The following is a 20576-nucleotide window of genomic DNA, read 5'->3' as shown; positions in this document are numbered from 1 at the left end:
AAACCCACATCCCATTCCCCCAAAACCTGGGATGCAGCTGGTGCAGCCGGGCTGGGTGAGGCTGTTCCCAGCACAGGGAGGGGATGGATCATCCTGGGGTGCAGACAGGCCCCAGACTGGGAGGGGAACACAAACAAGTGCCCTCAACTCTCTGAATCCACAGATTTTTAATTAGATCTCCTTTAATTGGAAAATGCAGGTTTTTAATTGCATCTCCAGCCTGCTTTTCCATTTGCTGGATGAGTTTGGACACAGCTTTTTTCCACTCTGAACACTCCTTGGCCCCAAACTCCTGGTGAGTTTTTTTTTTGTTTTTTTTTTTTTTTACAGTTCCCAGGGGAGAGGAAATAAAATTGGAGGAAATATTGCTCACCAGTGTCTGCAATCCCAAAAGCTCCCAAACATCCCTTCTTTGCTGCTTTTCAGCCAGGGGGATGAATCTGATGGGTCTCTCCATAACTGGATGTCATTTCCCAGCTCCTGTCCAGGAAAAAAACTACAGTGGAAAGGGAATTGTTGTCACCTCACCTGAGGAGTGGGAGCCAAGTGCTGATGTGAGGAGAGCTGGGAAATTTCTGGGAAAGGGAATTTGGGGTTGGTTTGTGGTGTCCTGGCAGAAATCCCTGCACACAGGAGAGGCTGGACCTCGGTGTTTTTGGTGTTTGCTCCCCTCACCCAGGGAGAGATTTGTCTTTATCTGGGAGATAGCTGAGATTTATCTTTATCCCAGGTTTATCTTTAGTCTGGGATCCCAGAGCTGAGCCTGTGTTTGACACCAGGCTGAGACAGACAATCCCTGGGCTGTTCCTGTGCCAGCTGCAATTCCCGATATTGCAATTCCCGATATTGCAATTCCCGATATTGCAATTCCCGATATTGCAATCCCCACTATTGCAATTCCCACTATTTCTCCCTGCCTTTCCCAGCTGGGCAGGGCTCCTGCTGTAATTCCTGCCCGTCCTGGTGTCCCCACAGCCCTTCCAGGAGCTCCGAGTGTCCCCCACCCGTGGGAGGCAGCTTGTGGAATGCTCCTCCCAGAAGATTGGCCAATATTCCCAGGGCAGGGCAGCTCCCCAGCCTTTCCTACCCTTTCTTTCCTTTATAAACGTGGTTTTTTTTTTTTTTTTTTTTCCCCTTCTTCTAGCTCATTCCAGCAGAGCAGCGCTTTGGGTTTCTCGCAGCTTTTCTTTCCCCCCGCTTTTTTTTTTTTTTTTTTATTTTTCTTTCTTTTTCTTTTTTTTTTTTTTTCTTGTTTCCCTCTGGTTACTGGCCTGCTGCCAGTGCCTCGCAAGGCCAAAGTTTTATCTATAGGGATATATTTTTGAAGCCAGCTGCACACACAGAGAGAATCCCCGCTGCCGGGGCGAGGGAGCGCAGCAGGAGCTGCTCCTCGGGCTCCCGCTGTCAGGATGGATTTACGGCTTTGAAAGGAGTCGGGAGGGGGGAGGAAGGAGAATCGGGATTGCCTGCGGGAGCCGGAGCTCGCAGCACAGCCCGCGGGGACCGGCAGGATGGCAGCGGGACCATGAGCGAGCCCCGGCTCCGGACCTGCCTCCACAGAGCCCAGCCCGCGGACCCGAGCCGGTCTAAACCCAGCACCAGGCTTTGCTATGCTGGCCCAGGCGCTGCTTTCCCTTGGGCTGTGGCTGCGGCTCGCTGCGGGACAGGACACACCTGAGCCAGGTGAGTGCCTGGGGAAGCAAAGGCGTTCCGGTGCTGCTTGCTTTTCTTTTTTAAACTTCTTTTTTTCTAAAACCTGCTTTAGGTGTTAAGCTGTGCTTTGTTCACGAGAAACAAACCAACCTGTCTGCAATTTCTGCTTAGAAAGAGGTTTTGTGGTTTTTTTTTTTTTCCAGTGGGGAAGAGGAAATTGTTGCAGGAATTTGCAGGGTTGGGAGCAATCATGTGGAAAAGTCCTCGCTCCTCGCCGAGGACTTGAGGACAGGCGCTGGGAGAAGCCAAGGCAGCGATTAGCACTGTGTCCTGCTGCTAATCTCTGTAACTCAACCAGCACAATCTGCTCTGGAGTCTCTTGGACACTCTGGGGAAAGTGGAAATGGGTCAGTCCTGCAGGGCTGGCAGCGGGTTTGGGTTTCACTGCAGTCTGCTGGGAAATGAGAGGGAAAACCTCCAGTGTGCCTGGCCAGGAGCTCCTGAGACAGAGCAGCCCTGGCTGTGCTGGGTGCACAGGGAGGCTCAGATCCCTCCCAGGGTGCTGGGCTCTGTCCCACTGCTCTGTCCCTTGGTGTGCCAGGTGGGTTCTGTCCCTCTGGTTCTGTCCCTCGGTGTGCCAGGTGGGTTCTGCCCCTCTGGTTCTGTCCCTTGGTGTGCCAGGGGGGTTCTGTCCCTCTGGTTCTGTCCCTCGGTGTCCCAGGTGGGTTCTGTCCCTCTGGTTCTGTCCCTCAGTGCCCCAGGTGGGTTCTGTCCCTCTGGTTCTGTCCTTCTGGTTCTGTCCCTCGGTGTCCCAGGTGGGTTCTGTTCCTCTGGTTCTGTCCCTCTGGGTTCTGTGATAACTGATAAAAGATTTGTGTTAATCATAAAAGTATTGGGGTTTGTATAAATCAGAATGGTTCTGTCCCTCTGGTTCTGTCTCTCAGTGTCCCAGGTGGGTTCTGTTCCTCTGGTTCTGTCCCTCTGGGTTCTGTGATAACTGATAAAAGATTTGTGTTAATCATAAAAGTATTGGGGTTTGTATAAACCAGAATGGTTCTGTCCCTCTGGTTCTGTCCCTCTGGTTCTGTCCCAGGATTCTGTCCCAGGAATGGAGCTGCAGCTCCTGCCATTGTCCCTGCACCCCACACCCACCCAGGGACAATTCCCGTTGTCCTGCCACCCTGCTGCCCTGGGAGCTGTGGCATTTTCCCAACCCGGGCTCTGAACAATGCTCAGACCCTCAGGGTGTGTGACAGAGCCAGGGCTGGCATTCCAGAGGCAGAGAGTGTGTTTGGGGTGAGCTGTGTTAGGGATGAACTGGATTGCTCTGGACAGTAAATACTGGATTGTCCTGGACAGTGGATTTTGGATTGTCCTGGACAGTGGGCACTGGGTTGTCCTGGACAGTAAATTTTGGATTGTCCTGGACAGTAAATTTTGGATTGTCCTGGACAGTGGGCACTGGATTGTCCTGGACAGTAAATTTTGGATTGTCCTGGACAGTGGGCACTGGGTTGTCCTGGACAGTAAATTTTGGATTGTCCTGGACAATGGGCACTGGATTGTCCTGGACAGTGGATTTTGGATTCCTGCACAAAGTCAAGGCAGACCATGACCAATTCCCCCCTTCCCTCTTTGGGTCCAGATTCAGATCTCAGCTGCCTCCATGTAAAGTGCAGCCTTTGGATGGTTTGGGCTTGGGTAAATGGAATTTGATTGTTGTTTCCTGGGCTGCCATCAGCAGAAAATGATGGGGATGTTGCTGTTGTGAGTGAAAAACAAAGACATGGCCCCTCCATGACACTTCGTGGGGGACCTGCCCTTACTGACCTCTGAAGCACTGGCATAATTCCATGAGCCCAGAACTGTTGATAAAACAGCAGAGAGAGTGAAACTCATGGAAAGATCATGGGAGATGCAGCACAGCTCCCCTCCTGCTGTTGGGATTTTTCTGCAGGGCCATTTCCCAGCCTGAACTCTGTGCCACGGAGGAGCTGGAACCTCTAAAGGCTTTTAATTATTTTGTGCTTGGGGGATGTCAGCCCTTCATCATCAGTGACACCCCCATCTCCCACGGGCTCTCTGGCATGGTTTGAGGTGTCAAACCCCTCCTGGGTGTCTTGGGGAGAATTCTGTGCCAGGCAGAGTTCTGCCTTCCCCTCCTGCCTCTCACTGTGATCTCTGGCATGGTTTGAGGTGTCAGACCCCTCCTTGGGGTGAATTCTGTGCCAGGCAGAGTTCTGCCTTCCCCTCCTGCCTCTCACTGTGATCCCTGGCATGGTTTGAGGTGTCAGACCCCTCCTTGGGGCGAATTCTGTGCCAGATACAGGTGCTGCCTTCCCCTCCTGCCTCTCACTGTGATCTCTGGCATGGTTTGAGGTGTCAGACCCTCCTTGGGGCGAATTCTGTGCCAGATACAGGTGCTGCCTTCCCCTCCTGCCTCTCACTGTGATCCAGAGGGGCCGCAGGGAAGCTCAGCCCCTGCTCCTCTCACAGCAGAACTTCTCTCCTGGCGTGGCCAAGCAGTGAGAGAAGACAAACGTGGGATGTCAAAGGCAGTTAACCCAGACAGGAGATGATCCTGCCTGGCTGTGAGGGAGCCCCACGAGCTCCAGGCTGTGTAAATCAGGCGTGCGGGGCGTGCTCAGCTCCCAGCTGCGAGCGTGGGGAGCTCCGTGAGCGGATGTCTGCTGTCAGCATCTGGCCAGCTGTTCTCCTGCTGGAAAGGCCAGCAGTGTTTCCATGGTGACACCCTGCTCCCCAAAACACTCATCAAACCAAACCATCAAACCAAAACACTCCTGAGCCCAGTGCAGTGACCGGGCAGCACGCAGCGATCTCAGCAGGACCCCGCCCGTGTCCCGTGCCACTGACACGAGTTATCCCAACACTCAGGGAACTGCTGGATGCCCCTTTCCTTCCAAACCCCCCCTAAAAATGAGAAATCCTCACTGGCACCTGGCCAGAGCCGTGTGAAGTGAGCAGAGTGCCTGAGAGCAGCAGCTGCTTGCTGGTCACCAGCCACACCCCTGGCACGGATGGCTGTTTGTGCTGGAGGCAGGACAAGGATGGAAATTGAAATTTGAAATGAAAAGCTGGACCTGCAGCGTCTGCTCTCTGAGCCTTGGATGCTCCTGAGGGGGTCAGAGCTTTTGTCTCGATTTTTATTTAATGGACTCTTTCTGCTGAATAGGAGGGATTTGTTTCCATCTCGTGCAGGACTGAGTGTTACAGATGGGATGGAATGAAGGAGAAGCTTTCTGCTCCACACACAGAGGGTCTCAACCCCAAAACACAGCCCTGCCCACCGGTTTTGTTAACCAGTTATTCACCAAAACCCTGTGGTGTCACACTGGGGCTCTCCCTGATTCACACAGCAGTGATGGGGAAAACCAGTTTAAGGGATGTGAAGGGGATGCCCGGCCCTCCTGGTGCCCCAGAGCTGCAGGGAACAAAAAAAGGACACAGCTGTGACTCCCTTTGTTCTTTTGGGGTTTCACATGAAAGGACACAGCTGTGACTCCCCAAACCTCTGTTCTTTTGGGGTTTCAGACAAAAGGACATGGCTGTGACTCCCCAAACCTTCATTCTTTTCGGGTTTCACACAGAAGGACACAGCTGTGACTCCCCAAACCTCTGTTCTTTTGGGGTTTCACATGAAAGGACACAGCTGTGACTCCTTTTGTTCTTTTGGGGTTTCACATGAAAGGACACAGCTGTGACTCCCCAAACCTCTGTTCTTTTGGGGTTTCACACAGAAGGACGTGGTTGTGAATCCCCAAACCTTTGTTCTTTTGGGGTTTCAGAAAAAAGGACACAGCTGTGACTCCCCTTTGTTCTTTTGGGGTTTCACACAGGCTGTGACTCCCCAAACCTCTGTTCTTTTGGGGTTTCACACAAGCTGTGACTCCCCTTTTTCTTTTGGGGTTTCACACAGGCTGTGACTCCCCTTTGCTCCCTGGTGTCTCACACTGGAGCTCACCCAGCTGTTCCCCACGCAGGCAGCTCTAGCAGCACTGGGATTTCTGCTCCCTCGGGGTGAATTCCCAGCTCCCTCCCCGTGCTGGTGCCCATGACCCTGCTGTTCCCTGCTGCAGGAACGTCCTTTGGCCACTGATCCCTGCCCTGCCAGGGCTGGACGCTTTTCCAGCTGCTCCTTGCAACATTTGGGAAGCGAGGGACGCTTCCCAAGGGGAGAGGAGCAGAGGGGAAGAACATCCCTGCCTTGCCAAGATCTCTCCCTGAGTCCTGCCAGCCAAACCAGTGGCTTGGACTCCTTCCAGCAGAGGGGAGAGCTCAGGGCTGTGGTTTGCCTTGCTTGGTGCAGCCAAGCCCAAAGCCCTGCTGGAATGCCACTGGGATTTCTGGCATTGTGGGGTCACAGTCCAGCTCTGCTGGGTGAGGTGCTGGTTCCTGGAGCTCACTTTCGTTTTCTGGGCACTGCAGGGAGTTCCTGTGGCTCGGGGTGAGCTGGGCTGGTCACACAGAACCGGCTGGGATCCAGCTGGGTGCAGGATCTCTCCAGGCTGGCCACAGAATCAGGGAATGCTTGGGGCTGGGAGGGACATTAAATCCTTCAATCCCATCTCATTCCACCCCTGCCATGGGCAGGGACACTTTCCAATATCCCAGGCTGCTCCCAGCCCTGTCCAGCCTGGCCTGGGACATTTCCAGGGATCCAGGGGCACCTGCCTCACAGAATTTCTTCCCCATATCCCATCTCAGCCTCCTCCCTGCCAGCACCCCCCTCACCCTGTCACCCCCAGGAAACTCTAACTAGCTCTGCCTGATCCCTGCTGTTATTCCAGGAGGTCTTTGTGCCTCTGCTGTCTCACCCAGCAGAGCCCTGGGATTTGGCCAGGACAGCCCAGCTCTCCCAGCAGGTGCCTGTGCAGGGTTTGTGCTCACTGCACTGCACTGATGCTGCTCCTTGTCTGTGCCCTGCCAGGCCCCCAGCCACCCATCTCCAGCACCAAGGGCGACCTCCTGTTCCTGCTGGACAGCTCTGCCAGCGTCTCCCACTATGAGTTCTCCAAGGTCAAGGAGTTCATGTGGGACCTTTTACACCCTTTCACCTTTGGCCCTGGGGACATCCAGACCAGCATCATCCACATCAGCACCACCCCCACCATGGAGTTCCCGTTTGACCAGTACCAGACCAGTGGCACCCTCAGAGAAGCCATCAGGTGTGAGAGTTTTTGTTGGGGGGATGGTTGTTAGGATGAATTTGGGCGTTTTTTTATAAGGTGGTTTTGGAGTTTGAAGCTCAAAGCAAAACAAAAAAAAGTAAAAATAAAAAAAGCGCAATTTTCCCCTTTACAATACAATAATTTTTTTACTGTTAAATATTCTAATTTCCACTAACCAATCTGACACAAAATACAAATTTTATAGCATTTACACACAGCCAGTAAAAATTATTGCATTATTATAATGTGTTATACTTTAAACCTTAAAAACTACTCTTTAAACCCTTTCTGCCAAGCTAGCAAAGTCTTCTGTGACCTTTAAACCTGCTCTCCAGCAAAAAACATTGTTCTATCAAAAAAAAAAAAATTACTTTCAGCTAGCCATCCCATTGTCTTCTAGTTATTGAGTAACTAAAGTTTAGTACCTCAAAAATAACTTTCATTTCAATCTTGCTTGTTTTAGCCTCAAGCTGCTACAAGTTTGGAAAGTCCTTGATGCAGTACAGCTACAAAACTGGCTGAAAAGATTTTGGGACTTTGCTGCAGAGGTTCCATAGACAGTTTATTTCTCTGAAGGCTTCCCACATGCAAAATCAAATTACATGGTAGAACAAAGGGTTTTTACAGCTTTGTAGAGGGTTGAGTTCCTAACCAATAAAACTACAAATTACAAAACTATCCAATTACTTTAAAATTCTAAGTGAGGGAAAAAACAATGACTTAACTACTTTAAAAACTAATCACTTGACTTAAAAACCAATCACTTAACTACTTTAAAAACCAACAGGAATCCTAAAAATTAGCAGAGCTTTTGATACGGAAAGAGGGGGGGCATCGCTCTGAAAGGTTTCTTTGTCTTCAGGGGATTAAGTCCCAGGGGCCTTTCTCGGGGGGTACATATCATCTACTTATAATTTCTATATGCTCAAATAACTTTATAATTTCTACATGCTCAAAATCTTTATCAATAAAGTTTTCCTAACCCGCCCTTCGCACCGATCAGGGGCACGCGGCAGCTGATGGGCGACACCAACACGGGCAGAGCCCTGTCCTTTGCCAAGGAAAAGCTCTTCAGCAGCCAGGCTGGGGCCAGGCCCGGCGTGCCCAAGGTGCTGGTGTGGGTGACAGATGGTTTCTCCAGCGATGACATCTCGGGGCCCACGCAGCAGCTGAAGGAGGAGGGTGTCACCGTCTTCATCGTCAGCACCGGCCGCGGCAGCTTCCTGCAGCTCTCGGCCGCTGCCAGCCCGCCCGCAGACACACACCTGCACTTTGTGGACGTGGATGACCTGCCCATCATCACCCAGGAGCTCAGGGGTGCCATCCTAGGTAGGCTGGGCTCAGGGTGGGGTTGGTGCGTGGCTGAATTTGGGAGAATCCCCTCCGTGGGAATTTGGGGAGCGGACGGCGCTCAGGGCGAACTCGGTATTTTGGTTTTGGGGTTTGTAGGTTATTGGTAGGGGGTGGGTAAATAGGGCTTAGCTGGGAGCTGCCAGGGTAAAAAGAGTTCTAAGAGGTAAGAGAGCAATTTTCCCATTTACAACACAATAAATCTATGTTGACCACTCTAATTTCCACCAACCAATCTAATACAAGATACAAATTCTCTAACTTTTACCTACAACCTATAGGAATTGCTGCATCACCATGTTTTACTGCTTTCTTATCTCTAAACCTTATTTTGGACCCTTCCTGTCATGCCAGGAGGGGATCTCTGCTGCTCTTTGGTATTTGCAGCAACTGGCATTATCTTAACAAAGAGACCTTCAGGCATCCACATTGTTGCTCTCCAGCCACTCAGTTGAAAACTGCTTTCATTTCAGTCTTGCTTATGGTTTCCATATTCTCAAAATATTTTGCTAGGCAAAAAAAAAAAAAAACAAACCTGCCTGTAAAAGTTCATCATGTAATACCCATGTCCCCAAAAAATAAAACTAATGAGGAGCACCAAAACAACAAACAAGTAAATAAACTACACAAATAGGGTGGTCTGGGACAAATATTTCCCCTTGGATTGTTTGATTGAGTGGGACAAATTCCCTTTGGTGAGATGAACTTGTGTTTGTGAGGAGTTCAGCTGGGAATGAGGAACTCAGGCAGCAAAATATCTGAATTCCTTAAAAGCCCACAAGTCTTTGGAATGAGTCATGCAGGTCAGGCATCTGCACAAGCCAGGGAAATGCCCCCACCTGCACAGGCTGTTAACCACAGGTTTCCCAAACAGGAATGATTTCACCTCTGCTGATTGTGGATTGAGCCCCTTGAGTTGATTTTTTCACTCAGGGTGATTTTATTTATTTTTTTTCCCTCTCAAACATTGTCTCTGTGGCAGCTGATGGAGGAACACCATGTGTTGAACAAATCCAAAATGGGATTTGTGTCCCTGGCAAGGATTTGGTCCAACTCTTGTCTAGGGTAGATCTGACTCCCAAATTCACCAGCAAAGGCTGAGACCAACTCCTGCAGTTCTTCTCTTACAAAACACAGTTAAGGTGCCTGCTGTCAGCACTGAGACTATGGGAAAGGAATGTTTTTATTCCATAAATCCCTGTCCTGGCATGTTCCACATCCACCAGACCCACGGCCTGACTTGGCCAGCAGAAGCTTTGGGAGAGCAGCCCCAAGTTTGGGAGAACAGCCCCAAGTTTGAGAGAACAGCCCCAAGTTTGGGAGAACAGCCCCAGTGCTGCTCTGCTCTGTGAAGGGCTGCAGGACAGGACTGGGGATGCCTGGGTGTGTCCAGTGCCTGGATTTTTTGGTTTTTTTTTTCCTTTTTTGGGGTTTTTCTGTTTTGGTTTTTTTTGGGGTTTTTTTGGGGTTTTTTTGTTTGTTTGTTTGTTTGTTTGTTTGTTTGTTGTGTTTTTGTTTTTGTTTTTGTTTTTTGTTTTGTTTGGAGTTTTGTTTGTTTGTTTTGTTGGTGTTTTTTTTGGGGGGGGGGTTTTGTTGTTATTTTGTTTTGTTTTGTTTTTTTTTTTCTTTTTTGTCCACTGCCTTTTTTTTTCTCCTTGGCCCTTGGAATAAATCTGCAGCTCCCAGCCAGCCTGGCTGTGGCACAGCTGGATCCTGGCAGGCAGGGAAGGCTCTCAGGCTGTGCAGGAGCTCAGGCTCCTTCTGTTGCATCTCAGATGTGCCCAAAATGTGGCACTTGGAGCTCTGCTCCTGGAGAAGAACCCCCCAGTGTTGTGAAACCAGGGCATTCCTCAGAGCTGACAGCAGGTCCTGAGCCTGCAGCCACTTGCTCTGGGCTCAGTTCCAGCCCCTGGCATCACCTCCTGAGCCAAGCTTTGCCCCCAGACATCACCAGCCCCACCTGGGCTCAGGGCAAGGCATTTCTGACCCCAGACAAGGTCCTGGGTGACTCCTGCTGCAAATCTCCTCCTTTATGATCTCCTGTGCTGCAGATTTCTGATTTTTGGGATGCTGGTATAACCTGGATTCAGGATGCACCAGCAAATAAATAAGTTCTGATGGTCTCACTGGAACTGAGCCCAAGCAGGTGAGCACAGGGAATGATCTCAGACCACCCTGGAGATGGAGAAGTGTTGTCCCCCCTCCCAGAATCAGACCTTTCCCCACTCATATCAAAGCAGGGAAACTGGAGAAATGATTTGTCCCAAATTCCATCTGCAGCTTCCCAGCCCCAGATCAGGACACGTTCTCCTGCCTGGCTGCATTTCTCACCCTCACATGAAACCTGCAGCAAGTCTGATCCTGATCCCTGCAGAGCCCAGGGGATGCCAACAGAGTGCAGAGTTCTTTCTGGAGTCCCCAAAAGGCAGGAGGAGGGGGAAGTGTCACCAGCTGAGCGTCACCAGGCAGGGCTGGCTGGGTCCAGGGCAGGATATTTAACTTGCTGCTTCCCTCTGGGAGCAGAGGGGCTGGGGAACACATTGGACATTGATTTTCTGTGGTTTATTGCCCTCTTTATCTGCTGAAGGCATCTGGGCTCTGGCAAAAGGGGCAGAGCTGTTTGCTGTGAGCTCCTGTGCTTTGATCTGCCCCTTTACTCACACTGTCCCTGCCTCCCAGCTCACTTATTTCCATTCCCTGAGCTTTTGGCAGGATTTTTGGCAGGACTGAGGCCCTTCCTGTGCTCCCTGTTCCTTCGTGGCTTGGCTCCTGCTGTTTGTGGGGCTCACAGAAGGGTGCAGTGCCCCAGGACTCGGAGTGGGTGGAGTGCTGCTGGCTGGGATGGGATGGGATGGGATGGGCAGGGCACAGAGCAGGGAAATGTTCCTGCCTGCCTGGGAGAGCCAGGGAACAGCTCAGAGGAAAAACTGAGGCTGTTTTATTTGGTACAGGGAGGTTGGCAGAGCCTGGGAGGAGGAGGAGAGCTGATCCTCCCCTGGCTGAAGGACAAGTCTGGGAGTGCAAAGCAACCCCATCCTGCAGGTTTGGGAGGAATTTTGTGCCTCCCTTTACCTCTGAGCAATGGGGAGCCAGTGAGAACTACCTGGAGTGTGTCTGGAAGGTTCTTTTATAAGGATTAAGTTCTTTTATAAGGATTTCAATGCTCAGGGTGCTCTTAAAAATGCTTTAAAAACAGAAGAGCACCTCCATGTCTTTCTATGTCACTTCCCTGGAGCTAGAAACAAAGTGCAGCGTGTTTCTGCCCCTCGGGAAGAGCAGAGAACAGCAGAATTCTGCCCAAATTGGGCTCAGAAGGCCACGCCTGTCAGAAGGGTCAAGCAGCTGAGGGAGCTGGGGGAGCTGCCCAGCATCACAAGAGGTATTTGTGGCTGGCATTTGGGGGCTGGAAATCAAAGAGAAGGCTCTGAGCAGGGGCAGGGAGAGGTGAGGTGGCACAAGAGGGCTCTGAGTGCTGAATGTCACCGAACAAGGGAGCTCTGTGCAGGCAGTGGCCTCAGCTGGGCTGAGGCCAGCTGGAGCAGCACTGCTGGGCAGTGCCAGTGCTGCCCCTCCTGCCTGGCCAGGGGGCACTGCAGAGAGCAGGGAGACGTGGAGAAATGATGGAGAAATGGGGAAATGGAGAAAAGGAGAAATGATGGAGAAATTATGGAGAAATGATGGAGAAATGATGGAGAAGTAATGGAGAAAAGGAGAAATGATGGAGAAATGGAGAAACTGGGAAGTGGAGAAAAGGGGAAATGGAAAAATAGGGAAATGAAGAAATGGAATTCACCCTCTGGGCTGCTTCATGTCCAGGAATGTGGTGCTTTGGTGATTCCAGGGAGCCACACCTGGGTGACTCCAGGCACTCCCACCCAGAAGGACTGGGACTGCAGCTGTGCCACACTCTGGGGGTGGATGATTCCTGATTCCTGATTGCAGATTCCTGATTGCAGATTCCTGATTGCTGGTTCCTGATTGCAGATTCCTGATTGCTGATTGCTGGTTCCTGATTGCAGATTCCTGATTGCTGATTCCTAATTCCTGGTTGCTGATTCCTAATTCCTGATTGCTGGTTGCTAATTCCTGATTGCTGATTCCTAATTCCTGATTGCTGACTCCTGATTCCTGATTCCTGATTCCTCATTCCTCATTCCTAATTCCTGATTCCTGATTGCTGATTGCTGATTCCTGACTCCTGACTCCTGCCTCCTGCTCTGTCCCTCTCCCAGATGTGCTCCAGGCCAGCCGGCTCCACGCCACCGATGTCACCTCCAGCAGCTTCCGCCTGCTGTGGCCCAAGCTCCTGTCCCAGGAAACTGGCTACTACAGCCTGGAGTATGGCCCAGGAGCTGACCCAGCAGGGAAGAGGACTCAGCAGGTGTCTGGGGCTCTCACCAGCCTCGTGCTCAGCGACCTCACACCAGAAACCACCTACGAGGTGGTTCTGATTCCTGAGTCCAACGTGCACTACTTCCCCCCCCAGAGCACCAGGGTCACCACACTGCCAGGTAAAGTGGGCACAGCCCCTCCCTGGGGACAAGGACATGGTCCCTGCCTCCTGCCTGAGGCTGCAGTGGAGATAGGGGATGCTGGAATCACCTAAGGGAAATCTCTGTTTGAGAGGGGAAGAACTCAGAGCAGAAAATAACTCAGATTTATGCCTGCAAAAAGGTGGCAAGCTGCAAACCTGGGCAGGGGTGACAAATTCAAGATGGACTCGTGCACAATTTTAATTTTCTGCATGCAAGAACAGTTCTGGCTGAGTTGTTCTGCCCAGGCAGAGAAACCCTTTTCTTTGGGCTGGGCTGAGTATCAACATCTGCTTGCTGGGTTGATTTTAACCCCACACCCTTGAATCCCAATACGATGCAGGTCAATAATCCTCATTAAACCCTCACTCAGATTTCTTTGCACTGTTTCCAGAGGAAATCAGCCCAGCTCAGGTTCTCATCTCGGAGTCTGGGCCCCGCAGCTTCCACGTCAGCTGGGCTCCTGTGCTGGACAGCGTGGCCAGCTACCAGGTGCTCTATGGGCCCCTGCCAGGGAACTCAGTGCAGCTGCTGCAGGTGGATGGGAGGCACAACAGCACCCTGGTGGAGCAGCTGGCACCCAACACCACCTACCTGGTGACAGTGACGGCCATCTACAGGTCTGGCAAGGAGAGATCCCTGTCAGCCAAGGCCTGCACCCAGGAAGGTGAGCACAGGGAGTCCCTGCAGTGTGTGATTGTGTGTGTGATTGTGTGTGTGATTCTGTGTGATCCTGTGTGTGATCCTGTGTGTGATTCTGGGTGTGATTCTGGGTGTGATTCTGGGTGTGATTGTGTGATCCTGGGTGTGATTCTATGATTTTGTGTGTTATTCTGTGTGATCCTGTGTGTGATTCTGTGTGTGATTCTGTGTGTGATTCTGGGTGTCATCCTGTGTGTGATTCTATGATTTTGTGTGTTATTCTGTGTGATTCTGTGTATGATTGTGTGATTCTGTGTGTGATCCTGGGTGTGATCCTGGGTGTGATTCTATGATTTTGTGTGTTATTCTGTGTGATTCTGTGTGTGATTCTGTGTGTGATTCTGTGTGTGATTGTGTGTGTGATCCTGGGTGTGATTCTGTGTGTGATTCTGTGTGTGATTCTGTGTGTGATTCTGTGTGTGATTCTGTGTGTGATTCTGTGTGTGATCGTGTGATCCTGGGTGTGATCCTGGGTGTGATCCTGGGTGTGATTCTATGATTTTGTGTGTTATTCTGTGTGATCCTGTGTGTGATCCTGTGTGTGATCGTGTCTGTCATCCTGTGTGTGATTCTGTGTGTGATTCTGTGTGTGATCCTGTGTGTGATTCTATGATTTTGTGTGTTATTCTGTGTGATTCTGTGTGTGATTGTATGTGATTGTGTATGATTGTGTCATTCTGTGATTCTGTGTGATTGTGTGTGTGATTTTGTGTGATTCTATGTGTGATCCTCTGTGATTCTATGTGTGATCCTGTATGGTCCTGTGTAATTCTGTATGATTCTATGTTATTCTGTGTGTGATCCTGTGTTATTCTGTGTGTAATCCTGTGTAATTCTGTGTGATCCTGTGTGTGATCCTGTATGATTCTATGTGATCCTGTGTGTAATTCTGTATGACCCTCTCTGATTCTGTATGATCCTGTGTGATCCTATGTATGATCCTGTGTGATTCTGTGTGTGACCCTGTCATTCTGTGTGTGACCCTCTGTGATCCTGTGTGTGATCCTGTGTGTGATCCTGTGATCCTATATGTGATCCTGTGTTATTCTGTGTGATCCTGTATGATTCAATGTTTGATCAAGTCATTTTGTGTATGATTTTATGTGTGATTGTGTGATCCTGTATGACCCTGTGTGATTCAATGTTTGATCCTGTCATTTTATGTATGATTTTATGTGTGATCCTATGTGATCCTGTATGACCCTGTGTGATCCTATGTGTGATCCTGTCTGATCCTGTATGACCCTGTATTACCCTGTATGACCCTGTGTGATCCCATGTAATTCAGTATTACCCTGTGTTATCCTGTATAATTCAATATTTGATCCTGTCATTTTGTGTATGATTTTATGTGTGATCCTGTGTGATCCTGTGTGATCCTGTGTGATCCCATGTAATTCAGTATGACCCTGTGTGATCCTGTGTGATCCTGTATAATTCAATATTTGATCCTGTCATTTTGTGTATGATTTTATGTGTGATCCTGTGCGATCCTATGTGTGATCCTGTGTGATCCCATGTAATTCAGTATGATCCTGTATGATCCTGTATGACCCTGTATGTCCCTGTGTGCTCCCGTGTAATTCAGTATGACCCTGTGTGATCCTGTGTGATCCTGTGTGATTCAATGTTTGATCCTGTCTTTTTGTGCATGATTTTATGTATGATCCTGTATGATCCTGTGTGATTCAATGTTTGCTCTTGTCATTTTGTGCATGATATTATGTATGATCCTGTGTGATCCTGTGTGATTCTGCATGACCCTGTGTGATTCAATGTTTGATCCTGTCATTTTGTGTATGATTTTATGTATGACCCTGTGTGATCCCCTGTAATTCAATATGACCCTGTGTGACCCTGTATGTCCCTGTGTGCTCCTGTGTAATTCAGTATGATCCTGTGTGACCCTGTGTGACCCTGTGTGACCCGGTGTGCTCCTGTGTAATTCAGTATGACCCTGTATGACCCCGTGTGACCCTGTATGACCCTGTGTGCTCCCGTGTAATTCAGTATGTCCCTGTGTGATCCTGTATGTCCCTGTGTGATCCCATGTAATTCAGTATGTCCCTGTGTGCTCCCGTGTAATTCAGTATGTCCCTGTGTGACCCTGTATGACCCTGTGTGCTCCCATGTAATTCAGTATGTCCCTGTGTGATCCCATGTAATTCAGTGTGTCCCTGTGTGATTCAGTATGACCCCGTGTGATCCTGTATGACCCTGTGTGCTCCCGTGTAATTCAGTGTGTCCCTGTGTAATTCAGTATGTCCCTGTGTAATTCAGTGTGTCCCTGTGTAATTCAGTATGTCCCTGTGTAATTCAGTGTGTCCCTGTGTGATCCTGTATGACCCTGTGTGCTCCCGTGTAATTCAGTATGTCCCTGTGTGATCCTGTATGACCCTGTGTGCTCCCATGTAATTCAGTATGTCCCTGTGTGATCCCATGTAATTCAGTGTGTCCCTGTGTGATCCCATGTAATTCAGTATGTCCCTGTGTGATCCCATGTAATTCAGTGTGTCCCTGTGTAATTTAGTATGTCCCTGTGTGATTCTGTATGACCCTGTGTGCTCCCATGTAATTCAGTATGTCCCTGTGTGATCCCATGTAATTCAGTGTGTCCCTGTGTGATCCTGTATGTCCCTGTGTGATCCCATATAATTCAGTATGTCCCTGTGTGATCCCATGTAATTCAGTGTGTCCCTGTGTGATCCTGTATGTCCCTGTGTGATCCCATGTAATTCAGTGTGTCCCTGTGTGCTCCCGTGTAATTCAGTGTGTCCCTGTGTAATTCAGTGTGTCCCTGTGTGCTCCCGTGCGTGCTCCCGAGTGACTCTAAGCTCCTCTCCCCGCAGAGGGCTCCCGGGTGCCTCACCTCCGTTTCGAGGCGCTGGGTCCCAGCACGCTGCGAGCCTCGTGGGACGCCGCCCCCGGGGCCGTGCGGGGTTACCGGGTGCGCTGCCGGCGGCGCGGGGGGCGCTCCTCGGCGCTCAGCGTGTCCCCGCAGGTGCACAGCGTGCTGCTGGGAGAGCTGCCCCCGGGCTCCTCCGGCAGGGTGTGCGTGCAGCCCGTGTACAGCAGCCAGCCCGGCAGGAGCCTCTGCCGCACCGTGCTCCGGCCGCCAGGTGAGCACCCCCGCCAGGTGAGCATCTCCCGCCAGGGGAGCATCCCCGCCAGGTGAGCATCCCCCGCCAGGTGAGCATCCCCCGCCAGGTGAGCACCTCCCGCCAGGTGAGCATCCCCGCCAGGTGAGCATCCCCCGCCAGGTGAGCATCCCCCGCCAGGTGTGCATCCCCAGCCAGGTGAGCATCCCCGCCAGGTGAGCATCCCCCGCCAGGTGAGCATCCCCGCCAGGTGAGCATCCCCAGCCAGGGGAGCATCCCCAGCCAGGGGAGCATCCCCCGCCAGGTGAGCATCCCCGCCAGGTGAGCATCTCCCGCCAGGTGAGCATCCCAGCCAGGTGAGCATCCCCGCCAGGTGAGCATCCCAGCCAGGTGAGCATCCCAGCCAGGTGTGCATCCCCAGCCAGGTGAGCATCACCCGCCAGGTGAGCATCCCCAGCCAGGTGAGCATCCCCGCCAGGTGAGCATCCCAGCCAGGTGAGCATCCCAGCCAGGTGTGCATCCCCCGCCAGGGGAGCCATGAGCATCCCCAGCCAGGTGAGCATCCCCACCCAGGTGAGCATCCCCAGCCAGGTGAGCATCCCAGCCAGGTGTGCATCCCCAGCCAGGTGAGCATCCCCGGCCAGGTGAGCATCCCCGGCCAGGTGAGCATCCCAGCCAGGTGAGCATCCCAGCCAGGTGAGCTGTGAGCATCCCCAGCCAGGTGAGCATCCCCAGCCAGGTGTGCATCCCAGCCAGGTGTGTATCCCCAGCCAGGTGTGCATCCCAGCCAGGTGTGCATCCCCCGCCAGGTGAGCATCCCCGGCCAGGTGTGCATCCCAGCCAGGTGAGCATCCCCACCCAGGTGTGCATTCCCAGCCAGGTGAGCATCCCCAGCCAGGTGAGCATCCCAGCCAGGTGAGCATCCCCACCCAGGTGAGCATCCCAGCCAGGTGAGCATCCCCGCCAGGTGAGCATCCCAGCCAGGTGAGCATCCCCGGCCAGGTGAGCACCCCAGCCAGGTGAGCATCCCAGCCAGGTGAGCATCCCCACCCAGGTGAGCATCCCCAGCCAGGTGAGCATCCCAGCCAGGTGAGCATCCCAGCCAGGTGAGCATCCCCCGCCAGGGGAGCATCCCCGGCCAGGTGAGCATCCCAGCCAGGTGAGCCATGAGCATCCCCAGCCAGGTGAGCATCCCCCGCCAGGTGTGACAGGATATTCCAAACTGGGGCTCACCAAAGCTGGGCTCTTCCCACGTTTTTAGGAGTAAGACTCCTCCTAGTGGAGCTGGTTTCAGGCAGGAGGAGGAAAGGGTGATGGAGGCAGTGCTGGAGTTATTTTGGATAACGAGGTGGGAACGCTGCTGAAAGCTGCCACGGGCACTAGCAGTGCTGGGTAAAAGCCATTTGAAGCCTCGGTTGCCCTTTACACGTGGCAGGGGACAGGTAACAATTACAGCCAGCTATAAAAACACAACATTTCTCTCTTCCTTCTGCTGCCCAGAAACCACTTTCTGCCATGGGCATTAAAGAATCCCTGGTAGGATGGAGTGAAATTAAACAGAAGCCATGAAACCTTTCCCAGTGTGAGAGTAAATCCCAGGGGTGGAATCTCTGGTTCAAATGTGGAGAATGCATGGCTAAAGCTGACATTAATTTTTATTTTTATTTTTATTTTATTTTTATTTTTATTTTTATTTTTATTTTTGTTTTTATTTTTATTTTTATTTTTATTTTTATTTTATCTATATCTATATCTATATTTTATTTCTTTATATTTACACTTACATTTATATTTATATTCTTTTACATTCATTTTTATATCTATATTTATATATTTTATATATATTTATTTACATTTACATTTATTTTTAATTTTATTTTTAATTTTTATTTTTATTTTTATTTTTATTTTTATTTTTATTTTTATTTTTATTTTTATTTTTATTTTCCTTGTGCTCTTCCAGCTACAGAGGCTCAAGGATACAGGCACACAGAGAGTGACAGACTGCAGTGAGCTGATTCCCAGCACAGCAAGGGATCTTGCTGGGACAAGGACTTGGACCAAAAGGAGGAGCCAGGGGAGGAAAGCACCTCCTCTCCCAGCCTGTGCTGTCCCTTGAGGTGTCCTGCTTGTCCAGCCCAAATCCTGTCCCCTGCCAAGTTCTCCCAGAGCCTTGGCCTGGCTGGATGGAACAACCAATCTGACTAAAAGATGCCAAATCTGTACCCATTTCATATAAACACGCCTGACAAGTAACAACCCCAAGGCAAAGTGGGGGATCCTCACTGTTGCTTGCTTGCTGCCTGCTCTCTATTTATTAAAGGTCGATGCAGATTGATTTTTGCAGCTTATGAGCACATCCAGGACTGTTCAGTGCCCTGGGCTCTCACAGAAAGATTCCATGTGGCCAAATCCATCCCTGCTGCCAGCAGGAACCTGGAGTGGGAGAGAGCAGGAAACCCAAAATCCTGGGGATGTGCTCTCAGCCCTCAGCTGAGCTCAAGGAGCCCAAAAAAACCAGACAAGACCATCTAAAGCACTTATTTCTGTTCTTATTCTGTGGTCCTGCATTGTCACCACTGCATTGCTCTGGCATTCCTGCAATCCCTTTTCACCACGTGGGATCCTGCTGCCCTCATGGAGATTAATTAGCCTGTTCTGTAACTAATTACAGGCAATAAGTCTCCAGCACTATCATTCCTCTGCACTCTGAACACACACAGCACATCTCTGGTGTTTATCCTGGGTTTCCAGTGCTAAGCTTGAGCTACACTTAAAAATCAGGGGTTTAAGGGAGAAGAGTAAATCTGATTATTTTCCTTTTGGCCCCAGGCTTGAACTTGCTGTCTCTAAGCCACTCTGGAATGGGGAGCTGGGGAAAAAAAAAAAAAAAAAAAGACAAATTGATTATAAATACCTAGTGACCAAGCATATGGTTTCAAAGTTCAAGGCTGAGGGCTGTAAAAAAATGTAGATACTTCTCTGCTAACCCCCAGCATCAGTGGGAACACCCTCCCTCAATAACACTTGCTCTATTTTAAATTTATTGCTTATTTGTCCTACATGTGGAACTTGTTTTTGAAGCCATGTTGTTTGTTGGAGAGCCCCATGCAGCCTCACAAACCCTTCTTAAAACAGCTTAAAACAGCTCCTTTCAGAGCTGAGAATAACATTTATTCCTGACTTTGTCTCTGAGAGCTCAATCCTTCATCTCCACTTTTCTGGAGCATTTTCCTTGGGCTGCCTTGGAGAGAGGGATGGAAGGGAGGTGAGTCATTCATTAACTCCATAAAGAGATTTTCACCTGATTTGTGTCCTCCCTTGGAATGTGCATTTGTGACTGATTAATCTCAGTGCAGAAGGGATGGCAAAGCCCCTGGAAGTGCTCATGCAATAAGATGATTTTGTTGGTTCTTGCTGTAGGACAGAAGTTAAGTTTGCACAACTCCCTGCATAGTTTATCAATACATTAAATTGTCATCCCCCCACTTGTAACACACCCTTCTGAAGACAATTAAATATAAATACAAGAGCTACTGAATGGTTCCTTTGTGCTTGATGTGGGTTTTGTTCCAGGGGTTGGAAAATCTGGCATTCACAGAATCATAAAAGTTGGGAAAATCTTCTGAGATCACCACATTAAATCATCATTTTAAATGACTGGGAAGTGTGTGTTCTACCCGTGCCTGGTTTACACAAAACTTCACCCCCATCCCTCAAAAAATATGTTGGAAATATAAGAATAGAAATACATTGATAAAGCCTCAGTTCCAGTAAGAATTGTTTTACAAGAGAGTCCCTGAGATCTTGGCAGAACTGGTAAATGTTTGTGAACAACTCAGGCACAGGATGGGATTGTTGGACTGTCCTGTGAGTTGGACTCAGGATATTCCATGTTTCCAAGATTCTAAGCCTACATTTGGGAAGAAACATGAACATTTAGGAAAAAAAAAAAAAAAAAAATCTGAGGAGGTGTCCCCAGCCTGCTGCTGAGGGCTGGGCATGGCCCAGGAGTGTTCTACATTTTACATTTCAAACTGCAGAATTCCATG

The 20576-nt window shown here is 50.2% G+C and overlaps 1 protein-coding gene across 4 annotated transcripts; it reads left to right on the top strand.

The window, feature by feature from the left end:
* Window positions 1-1038: 1038 nt before the first annotated feature.
* VWA1 (von Willebrand factor A domain containing 1) lies at window positions 1039-20056 on the top strand. 4 transcript variants are annotated; one of them, XM_056508101.1, is made up of 7 exons: window positions 1039-1683; window positions 6602-6839; window positions 7846-8171; window positions 12425-12703; window positions 13119-13391; window positions 16276-16545; window positions 18488-20056. In XM_056508101.1, the coding sequence occupies exons 1-7, from the start codon at window positions 1611-1613 to the stop codon at window positions 18535-18537; spliced, it is 1509 nt and encodes a 502-aa protein (XP_056364076.1). In that variant the 5' UTR covers window positions 1039-1610; the 3' UTR covers window positions 18538-20056. The 4 variants fall into 4 exon arrangements, with proteins under 4 accessions (XP_056364076.1, XP_056364074.1, XP_056364073.1 ...); XM_056508099.1 differs by lacking the exon at window positions 18488-20056 and adding an exon at window positions 16598-16687 and having other exon boundaries at window positions 1256-1683; window positions 16276-16562; XM_056508098.1 differs by lacking the exon at window positions 18488-20056 and adding an exon at window positions 16598-16687 and having other exon boundaries at window positions 1256-1683; window positions 13098-13391; window positions 16276-16562.
* The last annotated feature ends 520 nt before the right edge of the window (window positions 20057-20576 follow it).

Source organism: Oenanthe melanoleuca, chromosome 21 (genome assembly GCF_029582105.1).
Source record: "Oenanthe melanoleuca isolate GR-GAL-2019-014 chromosome 21, OMel1.0, whole genome shotgun sequence".
In the NCBI taxonomy this organism is placed as follows: domain Eukaryota; kingdom Metazoa; phylum Chordata; class Aves; order Passeriformes; family Muscicapidae; genus Oenanthe; species Oenanthe melanoleuca.
This window is presented reverse-complemented; position numbering and strand designations above follow the sequence as displayed.